Source organism: Bufo gargarizans, chromosome 5 (genome assembly GCF_014858855.1).
Source record: "Bufo gargarizans isolate SCDJY-AF-19 chromosome 5, ASM1485885v1, whole genome shotgun sequence".
NCBI classification, from domain to species: Eukaryota; Metazoa; Chordata; class Amphibia; order Anura; family Bufonidae; genus Bufo; species Bufo gargarizans.
This window is the reverse complement of record NC_058084.1, coordinates 302038212-302054496: the sequence shown is the minus strand read 5'-3', so window position 1 is coordinate 302054496 and position 16285 is coordinate 302038212. Positions and strand designations below refer to the sequence as shown.

General features: G+C 41.8%; 1 protein-coding gene across 4 annotated transcripts in view; it reads right to left on the bottom strand.

Moving 5' to 3' along the window:
* Positions 1–16285, bottom strand: part of LOC122938642 (cadherin-6-like) — a 361198-nt gene that overhangs the window by 55624 nt on the left and 289289 nt on the right. For all 4 annotated transcript variants that reach the window (XM_044294304.1, XM_044294305.1, XM_044294306.1 and 1 more), the window contains one exon: positions 14719–14972. In XM_044294304.1, coding sequence (XP_044150239.1) covers positions 14719–14972 — 254 coding nt within the window. The remainder of the gene's footprint in view (positions 1–14718; positions 14973–16285) is intronic.

The window sequence follows — 16285 nt, the reverse complement described above, 5'->3', positions numbered from 1 at the left end:
GGGAAAGATGGATGGTGCTAAATACAGGGATATTCTAGAGCAAAACCTGCACCACTCTGTGCGTGATTTGAGGCAGGATGGAGGTTCACCTTCCAGCAGGACAATGACCCCAAACACACTGCTAAAGCAACACTTGAGTGGTTTAAGGGGAAACATGTAAATGTGTTGGAATGGCCTGGTCAAAGCCCAGATCTCAATCCAATAAAAAAAATCAGTGGTCAGACTTAGGGCTCTTTCACACCTGCGTTCTTTTCTTCCGGCATAGAGTTCCGTAGTCGGGGCTCTATGCCGGAAGAATCCTGATCAGTTTTATCCTAATGCGTTCTGAATGGAGAGAAATCCGTTCAGGATGCATCAGGATGTCTTCAGTTCCGGAACGGAACGTTTTTTGGCCAGAGAAAATACCGCAGCATGCTGCGCTTTTTGCTCCAGCCAAAAACCCTGAAGACTTGCCGCAAGGCCGGATCCGGAATGAATGCCCATTGAAAGGCATTGATCCGGCCTTAAGCTAAACGTTGTTTCGGCGCATTGCCGGATGCAACGTTTAGCTTTTTTTCAATGGTTACCATGGCTGCCTGGGATGCTAAAGTCCTGGCAGCCATGGTAAAGTGTAGTGGGGAGCGGGGGAGCAGCATACTTACCGTCCGTGCGGCTCCCGGGGCGCTCCAGAGTGACGTCAGGGCGCCCCACGCTCATGGATGACGTGATCGCATGGCACGTCATCCATGCACATGGGGTGCTCTGACGTCACTCTGGAGCGCCCCGGGAGCCGCGCGGACTGTAAGTATTCCACTCCTACTATGGCAACCAGGACTTTAATAGCGTCCTGGCTGCCATAGTAACACTGAAAGCATTTTGAAGACGGATCCGTCTTCAAATGCTTTCAGTACACTTGCGTTTTTCCGGATCCGGCGTGTAATTCCGGCAAGTGGAGTACACGCCGGATCCGGACAACGCAAGTGTGAAAGAGCCCTTAAAGATTGCTGTTCACAAGCGCCAACTTGAAGGAGCTGGAGCAGTTTTGGTTAGATGTGGCAAGCTCATAGAGACTTAGCCAAAGCGACTTGGGGCTGTGATTGCCACAAAAGATGGCTCTACAAAGTATTGACTTTAGGGAGGGGGGGGGGGGGGGGGGGTTTGAATAGATATGCACATTGACTTTTTCTGTAATTTAACCTATTTGCTTCACAATACAAAAAAACAAAACATCTTCAAAGTTCTGGGCATGTTCTGTAAATTAAATTATGCAAATCCTCAAACAATCCATGTTGTGAGGGGCACCAAAATACGTAAAAAGTCAAAGGAGGTGAATACTTTTGCAAGACATTGTATAAATACAGTATCTCACAAAAGTGAGTACACCCCTCACATTCTTGTTGCATGGGACAACACTGTAGATCTGACACTTTGATACAATGTAAAGCAGTCAGTGTACAGCTTGTATAACAGTGTAAATTTGGTGTACCCTCAAATTAATTCCACACACAGCCATTAATGTCTAAACCGCTGTTAACAAAAGAGAGTACACCCCTAAGTTAAAATGGCCAAATTGTGCAAAAAAAATTTCCATTTTCCCTGCCCGGTGTCATGTGACTCGTTAGTGTGAATGTGGATCAGGTGTTTTAAATTTGGTGTTATAGCTCTCACACTATCTCATACTGGCCACTGGAAGTTCAACATGGCTCCTCATCGCAAAGAACACTCTGAGGATTTGAAGAAAATAATTATTACTCTACATAAAGATGTCCTCGGCTATAAGAAGATCGCCAACACCATGAAACTGAGCTGAGCAGCATAGTGGCCAAGACCATACAGTGGTTTAACAAGACAGGTTCCATCAGAACAGGCCTCGCCATGGTCGACCAAAGAAGCTGAATGCACAAGCTCAGCGTCATATCCAGAGGTTGTCGTTAAAAAAAGAAACGTATGAGTGCTGCCAGCATTGCTGCAGAGGTTAAAGAGGTCAGTCTGTCAGTGCTCAGACCATACGTCGCAAACTGCATCAAATTGGTCTGCATGGCTGTCATCCCAGAAGGAAGCCTACTTAAAAGATGATGCACAAGAAAGCCCGCAAAAAGTTTGCTGAAGACAAGCAGACTAAGGACATGGATAAATGGAACCATGTCCTGTGGTTTGATGAGACTAAGATAAACTTATTTGGTTCAGATGGTGTCAAGTGTGTGTCATGGCAATCAGGTGAGAAGTACAAAGACAAGTGTGTCTTGCCTACAGTCAAGCATGGTGGTGGTATTGTCATGGTTTGGGTCTGCATGAGTGCTGCCGGCTGTGGGGAGCTACAGTTCATTGAGGGAACCATGAATGCCAGCATGTACTGTGACATACTGAAGCAGAGCATGATCCCCTCCCTTCAGAAACTGGGCCGCAGGGCAGTATTCCAACATGACAATGATCCCAAACACACCTCCAAGATGACGACTGCAATGCTAAAGAAACTGAGGGTAAAGGTGCTGGACTGGCCAAGCATGTCTTCAGACCTACACCCTATTGAGCATCTATGGGGCATCCTCAAACGGAAGGTGGAGAAGCGCAAGGTTCTCCAGCTCTGTAATGTTGTTATGGAGGAGTGGAAGAGGATTCCAGTGGCAACCTGTGACGCTCTAGTGATCTCCATACCCAAGAGAGTTAAGGCAGTGCTGGAAAATGGTGGCCATTGTGAGGGGTGCACTCACTTTTGTGAGATACTGTGTGTATATATATATATATATATATATATATATATACCGGGGCACCCCTGGAAAAACTTATTGTTACTGTGCAACTGTAATCTTTTAAATTTTCAAAATAGCGAACAATGAAAAGGGCCCAAAGCAACCTGCATGGTTAGCACCTAGTAGCACCCCCTTGTAAAATGCTTTTTTCTAGCCAGCCAAGAGTCTTTCAATTCTTGTTTGAGGGAGTTTCATACATTCTTCCTTGAAAAGTATTCCAGTTCTGTGAGGTTCCTGGGCCGTTTTGCATGTACTGCTCTTTTGAGGTCTAGCAACAGATTTTCAATAATGTTCAGATCAGGGGACTATGAGGGCCATGGTAAAACCTTCAGCTTGAGTCTTTTGAGGTAGTCCATTTTGGATTTTGAGAGGTGTTTAGGATCATTATCCTTTTGTAGAAGCCATCCTCATTTTAACTTCAGCTTTTTTACAGCTGGTGTTATGTTTGCTTTCAGAATTTGCTGGAATTCCATTGAATACAATCTTCTCTCTACCTGTGAAATGTTTCCTGTACCATTTGCTAAAACACACCTACAAAGCATGATCGTTTTGACACTCCCCAATCGTATTAGCTGGAGAGGTGTTCTTTTCATGAAATCCTGTGCCCTTTTTTCTCCAAACATACAGTCAGGTCCATAAATATTGGGACATTGACACAGATCTAACATTTTTGGCTCTATACAACACCACAATGGATTTGAAATAAAACGAACAAGATGTGCTTTAACTACAGACTTAAATTTGAGGGTATTTACATCCAAATTAGGTTAACGGTGTAGGAATTACAACCGTTTGCATATGTGCCCCCCACTTTTTAAGGGACCAAAAGTAATGGGACATAATAATAATCATAAATCAAACTTTCGCTTTTTAATACTTGGTTGCAAACCCTTTGCAGTCAATTACAGCCTAAAGTCTGGAACGCTTAGACATCACCAGATGCTGGGTTTCATCCCTGGTGATGCTCTGCCAGGCCTCTACTGCAACTGTCTTCAGTTCCTGCTTGTTCTTGGGGCATTTTCCCTTCAGTTTTGTCTTCAGCAAGTGAAATGCATGTTCAATCGGATTCAGGTCAGGTGATTGACTTGGCCATTGCATAACATTCTACGTCTTTCCCATAAAAAACTATTTGGTTGCTTTCACAGTATGCTTTGGGTCATTGTCCATCTTCACTGTGAAGCGCTGTCCAATGAGTTCTGAAGCATTTGGCTGAATATGAGCAGATATTATTGCCCGAAACACTTCAGAATTCATCCTGCTGCTTTTGTCAGCAGTCACATTATCAATAAATACAAGAGAACCAGTTCCATTGGCAGCCATACATGCCCACCACCATGCTTCACTGATGAGGTGGTTTGCTTAGGATCATGAGCATTTCCTTTCCTTCTTCATACTCTTCTCTTCCCATCACTCTAGTACTAGTTGATATTGGTCTCATCTGTCCATAGGATGTTGTTCCAGAACTGTGAAGGCTTTTTTAGATGTTGTTTGGCAAACTCTATTCTGGCCTTCCTGGTTTTGTAGGCTCACCAATGGTTTACATCTTGTGGTGAACCCTCTGTATTCACTCTGGTGAAGTCTTCTCTTGATTGTTGACTTTGAAACACATACACCTACCTCCTGGAGAGCGTTCTTGATCTGGCCAACTGTAGGGTGTTTTCTTCACCAGGGAAACAATTCTTCAGTCATCCACCACAGTTGTTTTCTGTGGTCTTCCGGGTCTTTTGGTGTTGCTGAGCTCACCAATGCTTTCCTTTTAAGAATGTTCCAAACAGTTGTTTTGGCCATGCTTAATGTTTTTGCTATCTCTCTGATGTTTTTTTTTTTTTCAGCCTAATGATGGCTTGCTTCACTGATAGTGACAGCTCTTTGGATCTCATCTTGAGAGTTGACAGCAACAGATTCCAAATGCAAATAGCACACTTGAAATGAACTCTGGACCTTTCATCTGCTCACTGTAATTGGGATAATGAGGGAATAACACACACCTGACAATGGAACAGCTGAGAAGCCAATTGTCCCATTACTTTTGGTCCCTTAACAAGTGGGAGGCACATATGCAATTTGTTGTAATTCCTACACCGTTCACCTGATTTGGATGTAAATACCCTCAAATCAAAGCTGACCGTCTGCAGTTAAAGCACATCTTGTTCGTTTCATTTCAAATCCATTGCGGTGGTGTTTAGAGCCAAAATGTTAGAATTGTGTCAATGTCCCAATATTTATGGACCTGACTGTACCTTTGCTTCTCTCATTGTGGTCAAAGAGTTCTATTTTAAACTCATCGGTCCACAGGACTTGTTTCCAAAATGCATCTTGTTTAGATGTCCTTTTGCAAACTTGCTGAGATTTTGTGGGGAGGATGCAGGAGAGGTTTTCTAATAACTCTTCCATGAAGGCTATATTTGTGCAGATGTCACTGAACAGTAGAACAATGCACTAGAACGCCAGAGTTTGCTAAATCTTTCTGAAGATCTTTTGCAGTCAGGCAGGGGTTCTGATTTGCCTTTCTAGCAATCCCACGAGCAGCTATATCTGAAATTCGTCTTGATCTTTCAGACCTTCTCTTGATCTCCACTGTTCCTCTAAGGGCTCTTTCCTCACACTTGCGTTGTCCGGTTCCGTTGTGTACTCCATTTGCCGGAAGTGCCCGCCGGATCCGTAACACTGCAAGTGAACTGAAAGCATTTGAATACTGATCAGTCTTCAAAATGCGTTCAGTGTTACTATGGCAGCCAGAACGCTATTAAAGTTCTGGTTGCCATAGTAGTAGTGGGGAGCGGGGGAGCAGTATACTTACTGCCCGTGCAGCTCCCGGGGCACTCCAGAATGACGTCAGAACGCCCCATGCGCATGGATGTCCATGCGATCACGTCATCCATGCGTGTGGAGCGCCCTGACGTCACTCTGAAGCGCCCCGGGAGCCGCACGGACGGTAAGTATACTGCTCCCCCGCTCCCCACTACACTTTACCATGGCAAACCTGGCAGCCATGGTAACCATTCAGAAAAAGCTAAACGTCGGATCCGGTAATGCGCCGAAACAACGTTTAGCTTAAGGCCGGATCCGGATTAATGCCTTTCAATGGGCATTAATTCCGGATCCCGCCTTGCGGCAAGTGTTCAGGATTTTTGACCAGAGCAAAAAGCGCAGCATGCTGCAGCATTTTCTCCGGCCAAAAAACGTTCCGGTCCTGAACTGAAGACATCCTGATGCATCCTGAACGGATTTCTCTCCATTCAGAATGCATGGGGATAATCCTGATCAGGATTCTTCCGGCATAGAGCCCCGACGACGGAACTCTATGCCGGAAAAGAACAACGCAAGTGTGAAAGAGCCTTTAACTGCCATTTCTTAATTACTTTTTGAACTGAGGAAATGGCAACCTGAAAAACACTTTACTATTTTCTTATAGCCTTCTCTTGCTTGTTGGACTTCAACCATTTTCATTTTCAGAGTGTTTTGGCAGCTGCTTAGAAGAACTCATGGCTGCTGCTTTTGGGACAAGGTTAGGGTGGTCTGGGTATTTATAAAGCTTTAAAATTTGCATTGCCTGGTCTTTCCTAATGATGAATGTGAACAAGCCTTAACCCTAACTGGCTATTTAAGGTCTGAGACCTCGGTCAAAGTTATCTGAGCACTAAAATCTTCTTGGGTTCCCATACTTTTTCAAGGTACTCCTTTCCTTGTTCACTGTAAAATTGAACGAAACAAACATAATACACTGATATTGCTTAAAATGTTGAAAAGTGTGTTTCATCTTTACTTTTATGCCTTTTGGAGATCATTTCATCTTTAACTCTATATTTATGTTGTGTACATACACAGTGTTTATGGAAATGACTGACCTCTTACTTACTTACAGGCTGTCCATTACTATAAGCCATTTTCCAGGGGCTTAACTTGTGGTGTACAGGGAGAGCATTGGAGAAGTTACATAACTTGTTTTCTTCATTAAATACATCCATATATTCTGTTAGCAGCCTACGAATGAGCTTTGCTGATACATCTCCTCCCCACCCCATTTCTCCTCCCTTCCTCAAAAAAGTTCTGATTGGTGATATCAGCCAATAAAGGGGGGATATCTCTCCTCAGCTGTCTGTTTTTACAGCTCGTAAATGTGGTTTGGACTCCAAACCATCATCATGTGCTGCTGCACTGACCTTTCTGTGGCTGAATGGACTGTCATTCCAACTGAGTGGGAATAGCCTAAAGGTTGCATGACTGCATGCCCATGCATTATACATATCTATCAGACATGTATGGCATATTTTGTGGATATGACATAAATTCCTGAGATGAGAATACCTCTGTAAGCATTTTGAACCCCTGACGCACCAGGGCCTGGAAGCAACTGCTACATCTGCACCCCCTATAACCATGCTCCTTGCCCTTGTACACATACTGTACCATTCAGCATAAGTCAGCACTGAATTACTATGCATATCGTTTTAATACTGTTACCTACTATATGTCAGGTGCCCTATCAATAAAGCATGGAAACAAAGGATAAAAACTTATGAAAAGCATATGACAGTATTGAGAGTCTACCACTAGTCTGTATTATGAATAGTTAGCAATGAATTAAAGTGAGTAGATGAAAAGTGCTGCAGTGTTAAACCTTTTATTGTCTCTCACAGTATAAGTACATTTACATATAAGTGTCTTTGAGAATCTTGTAATATGCCTTTTCTTTTAGGGTCTAATTATATTTCACGTTTGAGGGCTCTTCTAGAAGGGTTGCTTGTCATACGAACACTTCAACAACAATATGCGGTACTATTGAAGAAAAGGGAGCAGCATTCTGCAATGACATGTAGCATTTGAAGGGCAGCTCTCATCCATTTACTCTGTATAACAATGCCATAAAATGAAAGGCTTGAACTTAATCATTTCTTCAAATACCTGGAGTGTTTTATTTTTAAGCATGTGATCCCTAAAAGTTCAACGTCGAGCGAATCGAAGTCCACAAACTTTGAACTGTGGATTTTGATCGGAATTTCAGGGAAAATTTGATTTGCCGCAAAGCCAAAATTCCTCGTGCTTCATGGTAGCAAATCGATTTTCCCTGAATGGCGGTAAAAAATCAAAAAGTCATACTTACCTCATCCATTTGATCGTGACGAGCTGGCTGCCGCCATCTTCATTGAAGATCTCGCACAAAATCTTGTGCGCGGTGAACCATGACGTCACCACTCCAGCTGACGCGATCAAATGGATGAGGTAAGTGTGATTTCATTAATTTTTTTAAAATGTTATACTATCATATGCAGTGATCAGCTTTGAAGGCGGCATTTGAGGAGTACAATGACATGGAGCAGCACAATCACCGATGCTGTCATTGCACCCACTACTTACAAACAAATGCGCTTCATGACAAAGTGATTGTTTGTTAAACTGATTAGTCTTCAATGATCTGATATCCATAATCTTAATATGAAACATACAGTTTCCATTGAGGCAGCAAACAGATATATGTTCAAAGGACCAAAACAGTCCAAAGTTCATCTATAAAGTATAAATGTGTAGCTTTGACTACAACCATAGCTAAATAGCTAAACCCTTAAAGGGAACCTGTCATCAACTTTATGACAGAATAAAATAGAGACAGGTGAGTTGATTTCAGCGGTCTGTCACTTATAAGTTAAAAGTAAGTGGTTGCCGAGAACCAACATCACAATCATTGCAGACTGGTCCTGGAAAAGAGTCATGGCCACCTGAGAAGAGTCATGGTTATTCATAAATTCCTGCTCTCCTGCCCACCTGCTGATGACTGATGTCTTCTACCTAGTTTTCTTCCTTTCTCTCTAGGAGAGAACTGCCAATCATCAGCAGATGGGCAGGAGAGCAGGAGATTAGGAATAACCAGGACTCTTCTCAGGTAGATTTGACTCTTTACAAGGCCTGGGCTGCAATGATTATGATGCTGGTTCTTGGCAACCACTTACTTTTAGCTCATGAGTGACACACCGCTGAAATCAGCATTTATGCCCTCAGTGAGGTCAGCATAAAGTTAATGACAGGTTCCCTTTAACGGAACCTTAGACGTAGAAAATGTACATAAAAAATAAAATAATAATCCCAGCACTTTCTCCCTAAATCTCTTCTTTCTTTTGAGCTTATCTTGCTATTACAATTAATACTGAGCGGTATATACCAAAATCTTCTGTGTGTATCCCAGGAGCTCAGCCATGCCAATGTTGTGGCCATGCCATGCCGTGGTGACATCCGCTCCGTGAATGACAGCCAAGATCCGATGTAGACAGCAGAGGCACGGAGCAGTAACATGATTGATAATGCTCCATGCCTCTCTGTGATCTATTTACTACGAAATCACGGTGACAACTTTATCTCACTGTGATTTCGTAGTAAAGAGGTCACAGAGAGGCACGGAGCATTATCAATCATGTTACTGCTCCGTGCCTCTGCAGTCTGCATCGGGTCTTGGCTGTCATTCACGCAGCGGATGTCACGCACGGCATCCGCTCGTGTGAAACAGCCCTTACTGTCCTGTGTCTGGCTGTAAGACACCTGGCTGCAGCAGGACTCTCCCTGCTCTGCCCTGTCAACAGTAGGATAACATTTTGTTTAATAAGATCCAACACTCGACACAATCGTTTTCCAGCTGAAAAAGGAATTGATCAGTAGATTAACCCCAACAAGAAGAGATCAGACTGAAAATGCTGCAGCATCATTTCATTAATTATTTTTAGGTTTATTGTTTCTTTAACCCCCTCCCCAACATCCGCTGTACACTTTAAAGATGGTGCCTACTCTGGGGAGGAACAAGCGTCATAGCCACCGGGTGCCTTGTCTTTCACAGAACACACAACCAGAGCTAATGTCTGTGATTGGCAATAATGCTGATCCCAGACATTTAAACCATCAGATATTGTGGTCAAATGCGAACATGGCATCTGAGAGGTAATAAATCTGAGGTACATGTGTTTCCTGTCCAGAACTCTCTCCACTTGCTGAGATTGAGGAGAGCAGTACTAATAAGCCTAAGCCTAAAAAGGCTTCTAGGCCTATAACTGGTATATTCCAATACAGTGCTGCCACCTGCTGGCCTTCATTAGAATATACAGAAATTTCTATTAATGTTTAAAATTCCAATACTGAATAGAAATGAGGGGGGCCTCTTAGGGGCCAAAAAAAAGTTTAAAAAACATAACAATTGAAATCATCCCCATTTCCTAAATTATAAATAAATAATAAAATAACAATAATAATAAGAATTATTATTATACTATTATTATTATTAAAATAATACTACCAAAATATAAAATCACAGATGGTCTTGCAAAAACTTGGCCGTGACACAGCTACATAGACATAAACTATAAAAAAGTTATGGGGGTCAGATAATCACAGATTGTCTTGCAAAAACTGGGCCCTAACACAGCTACATAGACGTCTAATATATAAAGCTGAGTGTATGTGTGTGTGTGTGTGTGTGTGTGTGTGTATGTCCGCTAAAGGAATCTGCACCGTCGCATTTACAATCACGAAATTTGGCACACAGGTACATCAGAGGTCCGGGAAGGTTTTAGAGCAGGTCTCCACTCTCTAGGACGTACCGTTCCAGAGATATTCCCCAAAAATTCATTAGCCAATAGAAGCTTGGTCACATGACCCTTATCAGCCAATAGAAGCTCTCAGGTTCTTCAGCCTTCACATACAGTTTTACTTCAGGTTTCCATAACAACCCAGACATTTATTTTCACTGCTGTAGGTGAGCTTTAAAGGAAATCTGTCACAAGGATAATTGCTATTGAAGTAAAGCCATGGCCTAATAGCACTTAGTACCTTATTTCAAGATGTGCCTTTGTTCCAGCAATAGATGTTTTTATCCTCTGAAAATCCAGTTTATTTGATATGCAAGTGAGCCAGTAAGGTGCCCAGAGGGGCATCACTCTTGCAGGAAGGAGCCCAGACACGCCCCCTGCAACAATGTGTCCACCCTCAAATGAGTTAAAATCCCGACACCAGGTCCCGCTACGTCACTCCCATGATCCAGTTAGGCCATGCCCCATCCCACTCCTGAACCAACGGGGATGGAAAAATTCCGCAATACACCAAACCGGCACCCCCATAGAAATGCCTATTCTTGTCCACAATTGCGAACAAGAATAGGACATGCTGCTGTCTTAGAGTGAGCTGTTCAAAAGGACCCCCCCCCCCCGATCCAGTAAAGAACACTGTTAAGGGGGTGAGCCCCTGTGGAGGTCACTGTCAAGGGGGTGGTATGCTGAGAAAGTCACTGTTAAAGGGGGATGCTGCTGTAAAGGTCAAAGTTAAGGGGGTGGGCTGCTGTGGAGGTCCAATTTTAAGGGACGGGGCACTGTGGGGGTGTCAGTGTTAAGGGGGGGGGGGCTGAGGAGGTCACTGTTTTGGGGGCGGGGTGCTGTAGATGTCACTGTTATAGTGAATAGTGTTGATATCTTTTAACGACACACACGGACATTATATTAAATAGATTAAATATACCCGAGCAAAGCCGGGTCCTTCAGCTAGTAAACTATAAAAAAATTATGGGGGTCAGATTATGGTAATTAAAAAAAATCCTAAGTTTTTTTCAGCATCTAAATACAAGAAAAACTATATAATCATGCTATCGTTGTAACCATACTTACCCATAGAATTAAGGCATTAGGTCAGTTTTACAAAACAAAACCCATAAAACTGTGGCAGAGCTGTGTGTGTTTATTTCCAATTCCGTCCCACTTGGAATTTTTTTTTTAGCTTCCCACTAAATTGTATGCAATATTAAATGGTACCATTAGAAAGTAAAATTTGTCCCGTAAAACAATAAGCCCTCATATGGCTATGTGAATGGAAAAAAAATACATACATTATGGCTCTGGGAATGCATGAGTAAAAAATAAACAAAATGAAAAAACTGAAAATCTCTCAAATTTAAGGGCCTTTTACACAGGCTGAGAATTGTATAGATTATCACTAATGAGCATTCATAGTAACGCTCGTTAATGATGATTGGATGGTGAAAATGTACTGCCGATTACCCGATGAACGAGTGAAACGTTTGTTCATCGTGTAATCCGATCGTTTGTGCGCATGCAAAAATGATCATTTTCCGGCAACAGATCGTGCCGTGTAATAACGATTGTTTGTGCGTGTGCAAAAATGATCGTTTAACGGAGGCAGATCGTGCCGGAAAACAACAAGTCCTTATGGGGAAGAGCGATGGCTTTAGCAATTGCTCCTCCCCATACTCTGGAGGAGATCGTAAATGCAGCGGTCTCCTCCGCTAACGATCAGCAGATTGTCGGGTAATATCATCCTGTGTAAATCAGCGGTACATTGGGTAATCAGCGGTACATTAACACTGCCTGATTATCGCTAACGAGTGTTACTATGAACGCTCGTTAGTGATAATCTGTTAGATTCTCGGCCCGTGTAAGGCCCTAACAAAAACTGGTCCTAGCCTAGGTATGCCTGAGAAGGATATCAGATTGTGAGGGGCAATGACTAAATGAATACATTATCTGTACAGTAATGCAGCATATGCTGGTGCGGTATAGAATAGAATGAGAGATTAGGAAGAAGCTATTTACTGTGGGTAGAGATGCTACTTTCACAGCTATGTTTATAATCTAAGCTTTTTACAGGGATTTTGCAGATTTTATATTACTATTCCCAACTCAATTATTTCTCAATTATTTGTCACCAGTGCCATCCAAAAAAAATAAAAAATTCTGTGTTGGAAGACGCGCTCCTGGATATCTGCACCATGGTTTGATGTTTTTAAATGTTGAATTTGATACAAGGCACGCTTCTGATGCATCGTGATTAAAAATAATAAATGGATATTGGTTTGTACAGTTATTTGACTGCACCTGACATCCAAAAAACAGAGGGTAGCTTTTATGTATTAAGCAAGCTTCAAGTCACATGTGTGATCAGCTTCTCTGTACTGAAACCCTTGCGGTAATGAGCTGAGGAGAAAAACAATTTCATTTCAAATGAAATGTGTTGCCATTTCCAGAACGCTTGCTATGTAATAAAGCTGGGTATAGTACACATGTAACGTTCAGGAAACACACTGTAACAGTCTAGGATAATCTTCAATCAAACTGCCTGAGAAATTACCGTAGATATTTCTAATTATTAGAAGGCAAGAATGAAGATTTTATTTGTAATAGGAAAATATGTTGTGATCTCCGAAAACGGGTGCTTCTTCCTGATAAATACTGCTGAAGCCATGAAGCTCAAGGTCAATGAGCAGTAAACAAAGGTGTTACACTCAACACACACAATCTGGAGCTCCAGTAGAAAGTATATCACAGGAATATTATGTATGAGAGGAGCAACATCAATCTTGTGATAGGTCACATATCTCTTAAAACGTCAGACTACAATGAAGGATGGCAACGCCAGGTTAACAAGTTGGAAAAGAGTTCTGCTGTGGCAATCTTTTTATGCTTTCAATTCTCCGCACTGGAAGAATGCAAATGTGACATTTCTCTTCCCAGAACAAGTGGAAGAATGCGGCCAGCAGCACAAGCTCTGTGCAAAATAGGATAAGTGTGGCCTTGTACGCTCTTATGCCTTCCATGGGACCCGGCAGTCAGTACACACCCAATTGTATGCAACCAATCTCTATCCCTGTTTTTTGTAACTGAATAAAACCATTCTTGTTTAAAGGGGTTTTCCAAGACACCATGAAGTTGACTTGGAGGCTGGGAACATTATAAAATATAAAAGAAGCAATATTCAGCTGCTCAATCACCCGCTGTTCCAGGGCCACCTCTACAGTGCTCCCAGTGGTCTGTGCTACCGGTGTTGTAGTGATTGTTTGACTACTCCATGTGACCATTGCAGCCAATCACTGGCCACAGCAGACAAGTGACTGGAAACTGGAAGCACTTGAAACATAGACTACTGGGAGAACCAGAGAGGTGGCCCTGGAACAGTGGGAGAACATACCCAGCCTTCAGTTACATTTTTGAGGTTTTGGAAAAGCACTTAAAATCCAGTTGCTGGAAACCAATACAGCCCTGACACTTCTCATAGCTGAAAGTTTGTTAGAATTGTATCAAGTCTAGGCAATCCTCTGTGCGCCAAAAATATCAGCAGGGTGAATTCACACATAGCAGACTTGTAGCAGAAATTTGAGACTGTCCAATTCTTCTGAATTTGGCTTGCAGAAATCCATGTGCTTCCGGCCAAAGCAACTCCATTCGATTAATAGATTTGCTTTTCAGTTCCAGAAATTTCCGCAACTAACCTGCCATGTGTGAATCTACCTCTGGAAATTAGACAAGATGGACCCTACTGCAGAGGAGAAACTCTGATTTACAATAGATAATAATGATTCAATCCTGCCTACAACATACAGTCATGGCTGAGCAGCCTGACAGAAACTGCGCTTATGATTGCATCATTATTGTAAATGATCGTACTCCTCTCAGGCAGACCTACAAGTGGAAGGAACCCATCCTATTAATATTCTGGGATGGGTTACTGGAGGCCATCTTGTATAATTTTCAAAGAACCCCTTTATATAGATTCAGCTAAATTAACAGGAGTGCTAAAATCTGGAAATATAGGGGAACAGAGAATGACATTAATATGTAGATACAGATAATTTCTGTACACTGTTTATAAAGCAGCCAACCTATAGAGTCACCTGTACAAATGAGGAGAACATACAAAATGGCCTTCTACGGCAACACAACGATCTGGTAAAATTTGACTTAATTTACAGTAGCTAGAAAAAATAAAATGCCATCTTGCAGTCACATTTTGGACTGATCTGTTCACATGGTTTAGAGCCTAAAGAAAGAATGTAAAATTATAGCAGTTCTTAAAATCCCATTTGCATGAATGACACATAAAGCTAAAGTGTTAAACCATAACATCCTTTGATAATTCTGGTCTCATCATCTACAAGGCTTTTAATAATATAACATTTTGCTGCTTTGATCACTACAGGGAAATAGATGTGCATGTTTCTTATGCTTACTTCACAAAGCTTCTAGCTGCATCCGGATCCTGGGCTGTAACTGTTCCTATAATAGTGTTAATGTTTGCATCTTCTTTCACCTCGAGTACATAGGCTGACTTGCTAAATAATGGAGGCTCATCCACATCCTCCACTATAATTTTTACAGCAGCAACATCCTTGAAGGGTCCTAAGTAGTGAAATCTTGGATCATCATATACATTGGCAGCTTCGACCTTTAAATTGTACATCCTCGTTCTCTCAAAGTCCATCAGCTGGAAAAAAAATATATAGTTGAATTAAAAAAGCTAATTACAAAAATACAAGTTTTTCCAATATGTTAATTTCTAAATAGTGGTTTTTATGCTATATATCTATAGCCATATATTTCTTTCTGTATGTATCATGTCTCTGGTACTCAATACTATTTACAGCAATATAAAGGAAGTCATAATACATAATAGTCTAATATACACTGGTCAATCATAATATTAAAAATACTGAAAGAAGAAACATTAATTACTTCATTACAATAACCCTTTGAAAAGGGCAAAATTGTAATGGATAAATGAGTCAGAGCATCTTCAAAATGTCAGGTCTTATGGGGTTTTCTTGGTATGAAGTGGTTAGTACCTGCCAAAAGTCCTTCAACAAAGGTCAAGAGGGGAACTAGCAACTGGATCATCAGCGCCCAAGGCTCACTGATGAGTGTAGGGAGCGAAGGCTGGCCCATCTGGTCTAATCCAAAAGAAGAGCTACAGTAGAACTCTGACCGCTCTTCACTGATGAAAAAACTTTCAATTGGCATGAAAAACTCTGAACCGTACCATAGACTAGTGAAAGAAAATGGGATCAGCTATTGAATAATGTTTTCTGTTAAATCATGTAGAAGACTGGGGAAAATTGCACAGGGTGCATTATGGGAAGAAGGCAGGCTGGTGGGAGGCGGGGTGATATTCTGGACAATGTTCTACTGGGAAACCTTGCACTGATATTAAACATGCTACACCTACCTAAACATTGTTGGAGATAAACATACACCTCTTCATGGTAACAGTACTGACAAAGAGTTACTTGGCCTCCAAATTTCACAGATCTTAATCCAATCGACCATCTATGGAATGTGCTGGAAAAACATCTCTGACACATGTTGGTCCCACCTCACAACTTACAGGACTTAAAGGAAATGCATCAGCAAAAAAATTCCTATTTAAATCAGGATTTTACATATTTTTATTTCAGAATTTTTATGTCACTATCTATGTTTAAAAAAAAAAAATATATATATGATCCTGGAATTTTCACTCTCACCACTAGCTCTAATAGGTCATGATTTCCTGCAGAATTGCAACGACAAGTAACACCTCTATATAGATAACACAGAATCCACAATTTACAATGGGTGATCTCACAGCTTATCAGTTCCATCTTGACCTCTGCACAGGTCACAGAGCATGCCTAGAAAACTCTCCTATAGAAGTCAATGGAGCCAGCTTCTCTATCCATTGCATTTATGGGCCAGGTAGCTGCTCTAAAAAGACTGGAAGTCTTTTAGGCCTGGTAGTCAGTGTAAAAACTGCATGATTTT